The 10,227-nt window shown below is 42.4% G+C and overlaps 1 protein-coding gene across 1 annotated transcript in view; it reads left to right on the plus strand.

Annotated features, from left to right (window-relative positions):
* LOC311138030 (A-type voltage-gated potassium channel KCND3-like) overlaps positions 1–10,227 on the plus strand; it is a gene marked incomplete at both ends in the record, with an annotated part of 118,447 nt that extends 108,220 nt beyond the window's left edge. Inside the window, 4 exons of the mRNA XM_084172679.1 lie at positions 2,848–2,952; positions 5,909–6,001; positions 8,515–8,768; positions 9,999–10,227. Of these exons, the coding sequence (XP_084028805.1) occupies positions 2,848–2,952; positions 5,909–6,001; positions 8,515–8,768; positions 9,999–10,227 (681 nt within the window). The remainder of the gene's footprint in view (positions 1–2,847; positions 2,953–5,908; positions 6,002–8,514; positions 8,769–9,998) is intronic.

The following is a 10,227-nucleotide window of genomic DNA, read 5'->3' on the forward strand; positions in this document are numbered from 1 at the left end:
TTGTGCTGTCTTGTCAATGACGTAGGAGTTGGCAAGATATTACAAACAGATCTGGGACCAGGCTATAGGTGCTGGCTCAGTCACACATAGCCACACGCTCTGTAATCCCCAAGGACAACACAGGTTGTCTCACAGGTTGAATCACCAAACCTCTAAACCAGCAAATGGGTTCCATTACATCACAGGAGTCTTCAGGGAGAAGCGATGCTCCAACTCTTTTTAGGATTTCTAAAGTGTGTTTGTGCAAAGCCATCGCCCGGACCAAGGTTAAAGAAATTACACTCACCTTGAACGATTGAAAAGCACATTAGACTGTTACAGTGCCTTTGGAAAGTATTCAGACCCCTTGACTTTTTCCACATTTTGTTACATTACAGCCTTATTCTAAACTTGATTAAATTGTTTTTTTTCCTCATCAATCTACAGACAATACCCCATAATGACAAAAATGGAAATATTACATTTATATAAGTATTCAGACCCTTTACTCAGTACTTTGTTGAAGCACCTTTGGCAGCGATTACAGCCTACAGTCTTCTTGGGTATGACACTACAAGCTTGGCACATCCGTATTTGGGAAGTTTCTCCCATTCTTCTCTGAAGATCCTCTCAAGCTCTGTCAGGTTGGATGGGGAGCGTTGCTGCACAGCTATTTTCAGTACTCTTCAGAGATGTTTGATCAGGTTCAAGTCCGGGCTCTGGCTGGGCCACTCAAGGACATTCAGAGACTTGTCCCGAAGCCACTCCTGCATTGTCTTGGCTGTGTGCTTAGGGTCATTGTCCTGATGGAAGGTTGAACCTTCGCCCCAGTCTGAGGTCCTGAGCGCTCTGGAGCAGGTTTTCATCAAGGAACTCTCTGTACTTTGCTCCATTCATCTTTGCCTCGATCCTGACTAGTCTCCCAGTCCCTGCCGCTGAAAAATATTCCCACAGCATGATGCTGCCACCACCATGCTTCACCGTAGGGATGGTGCCAGGTTTCCTCCAGACGTTACGCTTGGCATTCGGGCCAAAGAGTTCAATCTTGGTTTCATCATACCAGAGAATCTTGTTTCTCATGGTCTGAGAGTCTTTAGGTGCCTTTTGGCAAACTCCAAGCGGGCTGTCATGTGCCTTTTACTGAGGAGTGGCTTCCGTCTGGCCACTCTACCATAAAGGCCTGATTGGTGGAGTGCTGCAGGGATGGTTGTCCTTCTGGAAGGTTCTCCCATCTCCACAAAGGAACTCTAGAGATCTGTCAGAGTGACCATCAGGTTCTTGGTCACCTCCCTGACCAAGGCCCTTCTCCCCCGATTGCTCAGTTTGGCCGGGCGGCCAGCTCTAGGAAGAGTCTTGGTGGTTCCTAACTTCTTCCATTTAAGAATGATGGAAGATACTGTGTTCTTTGGGACCTTCAATGCTGCAGACATATTTTGGTACCCTTCCCCAGATCTGTGCCTCGACACAATCCTGTCTCAGAGCTCTACGGACAATTCCTTCGTCCTCATGGCTTGGCAACTGTGGGACCTTAAATAGACAGGTGTGTGCCTTTCCAAATCATGTCCAATCAATTGAATTTACCACAGGTGGACTCCACACAAGTTGTAGAAACATTTCAAGATGATCAATGGAAACAGGATGTAAATAAGGTATTTCTGTTTTTTATGTTTAATACATTTGCAAAAATGTCTAAAAACCTGTTTTCGCTTTGTCATTATGGGATATTGTGTGTAGATTGCTGAGGATTTTATTTATTTATTTAATCCATTTTAGAATAAGGCTGTAACATAACAAAATGTGGAAAAAGTCAAGGGGTCTGAATACTTTCTGAATGCACTGTATCTCAGGTAGTCACTTGAATCTCACCTTTATTTTCTCTCTCAGATGTCCCCTGTGATCTCGACTTACTCTTTGTTTTACCAATAACTTCACTTATGATTCCGTCATAGAGATGGAGAATGAATCATGATTGCTGAGAGAAAACGACAGTATATAAAGAGACTATGAGAGGAAAACCTGCTGCTTTAGCTACAAGGGAGACTGGGGCTGAAGGATAGTTTGATAAATTGTGATATGAACAGGACTGAAAAATAGATTAATCACCACCACTGTACAATCTTACACTGGTAAGACAGTATACTGTATTTCAAGCTAATGTCTTGCTCTCAACAGAAAACCTTTGCAATAATGCTTTTTCAAAATGGTACATGCAATGTAGGTGGTAGTACATTATAGTGTGGATCTAACCCTTTGTTACAGTCATAATATTGAGGTAATCTATTATCTTTGTCAGACAAGAGACATGTGAATCAATTCTATCCACCTCTTTACACTCTCTTGATACTGAATACGCTTTTGCATCAAATGCATTCACCATACTGTAAAGCCGTTTCATAAGTCACGGACACAACAAGATCAAGAAAAGATCTCTAGGATTTAGAACAAGAGAGAACTTTGGAAGTCTTGCATGGATTGACAGACTCAAAACACACTTTACCATCATCTTCATCCTCATCATTATCAGCATGTCAATGTTTTTACACTGATAGATTTGGCAGCAGGATTTCCGTCTACAATTAGCTTCTGTTTAGCTTTTTTGTGTATTGTTATGCCCCAGCAAGGATCCATTGGAAGTGCCTCAGTATCCTGCCAAAAGCAGAAATTGCACTAAGATTAAATAGACCATAATAGCTAACATGAAATAGATCGAACCATAGGAAACTCTAAAACCTTTCAAGCCATAATAATACAAGTCATAATTTTACATCATCCAGGGAAGGGGTGATGAGGCTGCACATTCTCACCATTAGATGATAAGACATATCTCATACCTGTCTGGGTCTGACACGTTGACCTCTCCCCACACAGAAAGCCAGACTGGCCAGGATAAGAATAGCCCAGGCGGGCAGCTCCTGCACAGGCTTCCTCCAGAGCAAACGCAACGACCTCCTCAACGACCTGCTGGAGCTCACGGTAAGGCTCACCTTTGACCTCTGAGGGCCCAAGACTGCATTAGCCCACTGAGCTAAAGGACCCAGTCCTAGTTTGAGATATGCACATGTGACCAACTCAGTTTGAACCCAGGATGTCTGCACCAGGTGGTGAATACCACAAGGCTGAGTTAGCCCGCTGAACTAAAGCTCAAGCATTAGCTTGGGGAGCTAACGCAAGTCTTCAGATCACAGGCCCGGTTACTCATCAGAACAGCAGAATTTAACAGCAGTGAATCCATTCTTTGAGGCATCGTGTTGCTGTAATGTCTTTGACTAGACTGATTATTGTGATTGTCTGGGCTTCTTTATTATTAACCAGACAGTATCTCCTATGTCTTTACTGTCTTGGCCTGCTCCCATTTCACCTTGCTATCAGTTTTAGTTCTCTGCTGTCAGTTTTAGTGCTCCCTGCTGTCAGTTTTAGTGCTCTCTGTTGTCCGTTTTAGTTCTCTCTGCTGTCAGTTTTAGTTCTCTCTGCTGTCAGTTTTAGTGCTCTCTGCTGTCAGTTTTAGTTCTCTCTGTTGTCTTGAGTCTCCTTTCAGTTCACAAGTCTGTTGTGTCTTGTTTTCCAGGTTATGAAGCCAAGTCAGGCATGTTGTCTTCTCTGTAGCCCTAATTAAACATGGTCAAAGGGGAGAAGGAAAACTGTTATTGTGTTGAAAGCACCTGCTTTGCTTTTGTATGTGTCACATTTTGTTATTGTCCATGAATGTGCTGGCTGCTACATTGAAAGATTACAGTAGCAAATGGCTCTAAATTATGCCATCGATTTAGCAGGCATTAGTATTCATTGTGGGATGTTGTGGGAGAAATTAAACAATATTAGTATTCATGTTGTGGGATTAATTTAAATATGGTAGGATTCATGTTGTGTGAGAAATTAAACGATAGGGGTGCATCACAGCAGGCATTTATGGACAAACGTCCCATATCTCTTCTTAGGGAGTGGTGGATGGATTACCATAATAAATGTCACAGACGGACATGACTGGCATGCTCTCAGCAACACTCTGGTTAACTGTAGCACGGCCCTTTACATCTACTGTGTAATAGACTTGGAGCACAATGTCCATGCGAGTTTTGGAAAAGTAAAAATGATCATATAAATGCCATCTGTAAAGCTAAAGCATTCAGAGGCTTCATTTAGTCAGTGGTTTTACCAGGGCTGTGATACGGCTGCCAGCGCTCTGGCACTTTGAATTACTGTCTTGTCACCGCAGTTAGGGCTGTGTGGGCCCACATACTATAGCTGAAAGAAGAACTGGCTAACTCTGTCCTCTACGGAGTTGTGAAGATTGTCTCCCCTTGTGGTTTTTCTCAGTCAGATGACAAGCTCTGTTTGGTTTTATCTTCTTTGTAATTTGTTTGCTACTACCCCACACATCAACAAGCAAAAGTAACTCACAGGAGATAGGCTATACTTCCAGATTAATTCATCCAACTTAAAAACCTTCATAGAGTAATCCTTCAGAGAAACGCTGTGTTAACTGTCCACTGAACTGACTGTGTGTGGAATTTGAATGAGACTAAATGGAACAGATCTCTGTTGATGGAGACAAAAGTATTTCCAGATTTTGTCCAATGTTGTGCCTAGCAGCATTTGTTGCAAACAGGAGGTGTGTCTGCATATTGTTTTCAAAATGTGTTTTACCATAATTGTTGTTGAAAACAGTTAAATGTTTAACTGCTAGATCAAATGATGTTTCATTGAAATGGTAGAGAATGGGATCCTCCCGAGTGGCGCAGCGGTTTAAGGGTTCCATCCCAGGCTGTGTCACAACCGGGGATCCCATAGGCCGGCGCACAATTGGCCCAGCTTCATCCGGGTTAGGGGAGGGTTTGGCCGGGGGTGCTTTACTTGGCTTATCGCGCTCTAGCGACTCCTTGTGGCGGGCTGGGTGCCTGTATGCTGACTTCATTTTACATTTTAGTCATTTAGCAGACGCTCTTATCCAGAGCAACTTACAGTTAGTGAGTGCATACATTTTTCATACTGGTCCCCCGTGGGAATCGAACCCACAACCCTGGCGTTGCAAGCGCCATGCTCTACCAACTGAGCTACAGGAGGCCGACTTCGGCACATTGGTGCGGCTGGCTTCCGGGTTAAGAGGGCGGGTGTTAAGAAGCGCGGTTTGGCGGGTCATATTTCGGAGGACGCATGACTCGAGTTGCAGCGATGAGACAAGAGCGTAATTGGATCGCAATTGTATATCACGAAATTGGGGAGAAAAAGGGGGTTAAAAAAAGAAATTGTAGAGAATGATCCATATGAGAAGTAAAGCCATTTCTGTCTTAATTTTTTTCTGTCGCTGTCTCTTCTCTCCTCTTCAACTCTTTGAAGCAACAACCTTACAAGCAAAACAATATCCACGAGGTATTTAATCAGCCATCACATGAGGTTACAATGAAAACCTACACATGCAACATCCTCTATCCACTTGAATTCTGTCAGCAAAGACTGAAACATCAGTGACACATACAATCTTTACCTGTCTGGTAGCTATTGATAATGAAACAAAATGCCTTGAGTTCAATTGGCTAAACCACACACTTGTACCATTGTACAGATGTAGGATCTTAATTTGATCACTATTTTGTTGCTGAGAATTTTCCTGCAGAGCAATGCAAACCTATAGTGTATTTGAGGTTTAAAAAGGCTTCTAAAGTTTGTTATTTCCACGTTGAAATTTCAGACTTGATTTGCCCAAACGGAAAATGTGTCAACCCCTAAGAAAATGTATATTAATTATAATCCCATAAAAATGTGCATTTCCTGTTGCTGCAGGATTATTTTCCTGCTGTAGCAGACTGGCTCAAATTAAGATCCTACATCTGTATGCCATGTATGTGACTGTTAATGTTAATTTTTTGTGTGTTTTATGTGTTTCTGTATGTGTTTCTGTGTGTTTCTGTGTGTTTTGTGTGTCTCCACTAAGGGCTCAGAGGAGGAGGAACTGCAGCTCAGCAAGAGCATGTCATTATTAGAGAGCCAACACCACCATCTTTTGCACTGTCTGGAGAAGACCACTGTAAGTCTCTAGTCCAACCATACTCTATGACTAGAAAACCATACTCTAACCATACTCTAACATACTCTATGAATAGAAAACCATACTCTAACCATACTCTAACATAGTCTATGACTAGATGACTAGAGAACCATACTCTAACCATACTCTAACATACTCTATGACTAGAAAACAATACTATAACCATACTCTAACATACTGTATGATTAGAAAACCATACTCTAACATACGCTACGCCTAGACAACCATACTCTAACCATACTCTAACATACAGTGGGGGAAAAAAGTATTTAGTCAGCCACCAATTGTGCAAGTTCTCCCACTTAAAAAGATGAGAGAGGCCTGTAATTTTCATCATAGGTAAACGTCAACTATGACAGACAAATTGAGAGAGAAAAATCCAGAGAATCACATTGTAGGATTTTTTATGAATTTATTTGCAAATTATGGTGGAAAATAAGTATTTGGTCACCTACAAACAAGCAAGATTTCTGGCTCTCACAGACCTGTAACTTCTTCTTTAAGAGGCTCCTCTGTCCTCCACTCGTTACCTGTATTAATGGCACCTGTTTGAACTTGTTATCAGTATAAAAGACACCTGTCCACAACCTCAAACAGTCACACTCCAAACTCCACTATGGCCAAGACCAAAGAGCTGTCAAAGGACACCAGAAACAAAATTGTAGACCTGCACCAGGCTGGGAAGACTGAATCTGCAATAGGTAAGCAGCTTGGTTTGAAGAAATCAACTGTGGGAGCAATTATTAGGAAATGGAAGACATACAAGACCACTGATAATCTCCCTCGATCTGGGGCTCCACGCAAGATCTCACCCCGTGGGGTCAAAATGATCACAAGAACGGTGAGCAAAAATCCCAGAACCACACGGGGGGACCTAGTGAATGACCTGCAGAGAGCTGGGACCAAAGTAACAAAGCCTACCATCAGTAACACACTACGCCGCCAGGGACTCAAATCCTGCAGTGCAAGACGTGTCCCCCTGCTTAAGCCAGTACATGTCCAGGCCCGTCTGAAGTTTGCTAGAGTGCATTTGGATGATCCAGAAGAGGATTGGGAGAATGTCATATGGTCAGATGAAACCAAAATATAACTTTTTGGTAAAAACTCAACTCGTCGTGTTTGGAGGACAAAGAATGCTGAGTTGCATACAAAGAACACCATACCTACTGTGAAGCATGGGGGTGGAAACATCATGCTTTGGGGCTGTTTTTCTGCAAAGGGACCAGGACGACTGATCCGTGTAAAGGAAAGAATGAATGGGGCCATGTATCGTGAGATTTTGAGTGAAAACCTCCTTCCATCAGCAAGGGCATTGAAGATGAAACGTGGCTGGGTCTTTCAGCATGACAATGATCCCAAACACACCGCCCGGGCAAAGAAGGAGTGGCTTCGTAAGAAGCATTTCAAGGTCCTGGAGTGGCCTAGCCAGTCTCCAGATCTCAACCCCATAGAAAATCTTTGGAGGGTTGAAAGTCTGTGTTGCCCAGCGACAGCGCCAAAACATCACTGCTCTAGAGGAGATCTGCATGGAGGAATGGGCCAAAATACCAGCGACAGTGTGTGAAAACCTTGTGAAGACTTACAGATAACGTTTGACCTGTGTCATTGCCAACAAAGGGTATATAACAAAGTATTGAGAAACTTTTGTTATTGACCAAATACTTTTTTTCCACCATAATTTGCAAATAAATTCATTAAAAATGCTACAATGTGATTTTCTGGATTTTTTTTTCTCATTTTGTCTGTCATAGTTGACGTGTACCTATGATGAAAATTACAGGCCTCTCTCCTCTTTTTAAGTGGGAGAACTTGCACAATTGGTGGCTGACTAAATTCTTTTTTTCCCCACTGTACTCTATGACTAGAAAACCATACTCTAACATACTCGATAACTAGAAAAGCATACTCTAACATACTCTATGCCTAGAAAACCATACTCTAATCAAACTCTAACATACTTTATAACTAGAAAACCATACTCTAACATACTCAATGACTAGAAAACCATACTCTAACCCAGGGCTCTCCAATCCTCTTCCAGGAGAGCTACCATCCTGTAGGTTTTCGCTCCAACCCTAATCTAGTTACAACTGGGGTTAGAGCGAAAACCTACAGGAGGGTAGCTTTCCGGGAACAGGGTTGGAGAGCCCTCCATCTAATCATACTCTTAACATACTCAATGACTAGAAAACCATACTCTAACCATACTCTAACATACTCAATGACTAGAAAACAATAGTCCAGCCATACTGAAACATAGTCTTATTCATTATTCAAATAAAGGAAACATGTTATCCAATGTTGTTATTGAGAGGAGTTGACATGCCCCACATCCTTTGAGATCTTGTTTTATTATACAGTGATAGCAACTATTCTATCACTATATAAACCTTATAACAACTATTATATCACTATATAAATCTTATAACAACTATTATATCACTATATAAACCTTATATATTCACTTATATAATGCCCCTCCTCCTCCACAGGCCCATGAGTTTATGGATGAACAGCTGTATGAACAGAACTGTCTGGAGACCACGGTCCAGAGCTACACCTCCCGTAGCCCCTCCCTCTCCAGCCAAGACGGGCCCATAGGCACCTGCTGTACCCGCCGGGTGAAGAGGAACTCCCCCCTGCCCAACTCCAGCATGCCCCTCCAGCCCAGCCATCAGCAGGGCCCACTACAGGAGCTCAGAGCCCTCCACATCCAGTGTGGGGACAAGCCACCCCACACCACCAGGTTAGAGACTGCAGGCAGCCAGGCACATGGAGACAGGTTGAATACGCTCTTGGCATCTTTTTAGAATTATCCGAAGCGTTTGACACGGTTGATCATGGAAATATTACTTTAAAATTAGCATTATTACGGTTTTCATGATTATACAATTGTTTATTTAGTTATGTTTATGATAGAGAACAATGTGTTAATGCAAATGGCTGTGCATCTACCAGGGCCAAGATATCCTGTTGTGTGCCACAGGGTTCGATAATTGGACCTTTGTCATTCCTAATCTATATCAATGACCTTGCTGCTGTGTCTTCTACCGTACTTCCCATTCTCTTTGCTGATGACACCAATTAGATTTTATCACACAATAATTTGTATTCACTAATTAATGAAGCCAACTCAGGTATGGCCACATTTTCTGAATGGTTCCAGATAAACAAATTATCTTTAAATGTAAAAAAAATCCAACTTTATTGTATTCACTAGTAAGACTAAGAAAAGAAAGAAAGGGAATGAAATGGAACAAGTCACATCCACTAGATTCCTTTGAGTTCTAATTGATGAAAAGTTATCATGGAAAGATCATATTCAATATGTCTGTAGCAAAGTGATGAAATCTGTTGGTATCATCAGAAAGATTAGTGGTTTGGTTCATCAGGCTTGCTTCCTAACTCTATACTATAGCTTAATTTACCCATCTCTCATTTACTGTAATATTGTCTGGGCCAGTACATTTTTTTTGTACTTATATTTGTGGTGTTGTTTTCATATAAGCCCTTTTGGGCTTCCAACCTCACCTGAACACCGTTTTTACCCGGGGTTTTTTTTCTGTACTGTTTTGTCTTTGCCTTCTTTTCTTTGGTGTGAATAAATAAAACCTAAAACGTATCCATTGCAGGTTGTATCCTATCCAAGTTGCCTCTCCTTAGGCAGAGGTCTACAATCAACTTTAACTGGACTAAGCTGATCTTAGATCAGTGTCATAGTGCAACTTAATCATACTCGGCACAGACATGCGTCATGCACACCTGCAGTCCCCATAGAAAACACTAGATGTCGCTGTAGGGTTGTATCTAGCGCTTTTGTTACAAGTTGTTGGGCCATTTGTAAAATGACAGTACTTTTACATTATTATTCCACCCTCTCTGTCTGTCTGTCTTTCTGTCTTTCTCTCTCTATCTTTCTTACTCTCTCTTTCTCTCTCTCTCTCCACTTTCTGTCTCTCTCTCTCTTCACTCTCAGTCGCTCTAGTCTCAACATGAAGACAGACGAGATGGGTCTGATCAACTGCAAGGGCGGTCAGATCACCACAGCGATCATCAGCATCCCCACACCCCACTCTGCCACCCCGGACGGGGACGGTCTCCACGGACCCCCCCAGCGCAGACCCCCCCCACCCTCCACCGGCCCAGAGGTCGCCAGTATTAACACCACAGCCAGCTCCAATGTCTTCAAAGTGTCCGCTCTGTGA

The sequence above is a fragment of the Coregonus lavaretus genome (genome assembly GCF_964263955.1).
Source record: "Coregonus lavaretus genome assembly, chromosome: 12".
Classification (NCBI taxonomy): domain Eukaryota; kingdom Metazoa; phylum Chordata; class Actinopteri; order Salmoniformes; family Salmonidae; genus Coregonus; species Coregonus lavaretus.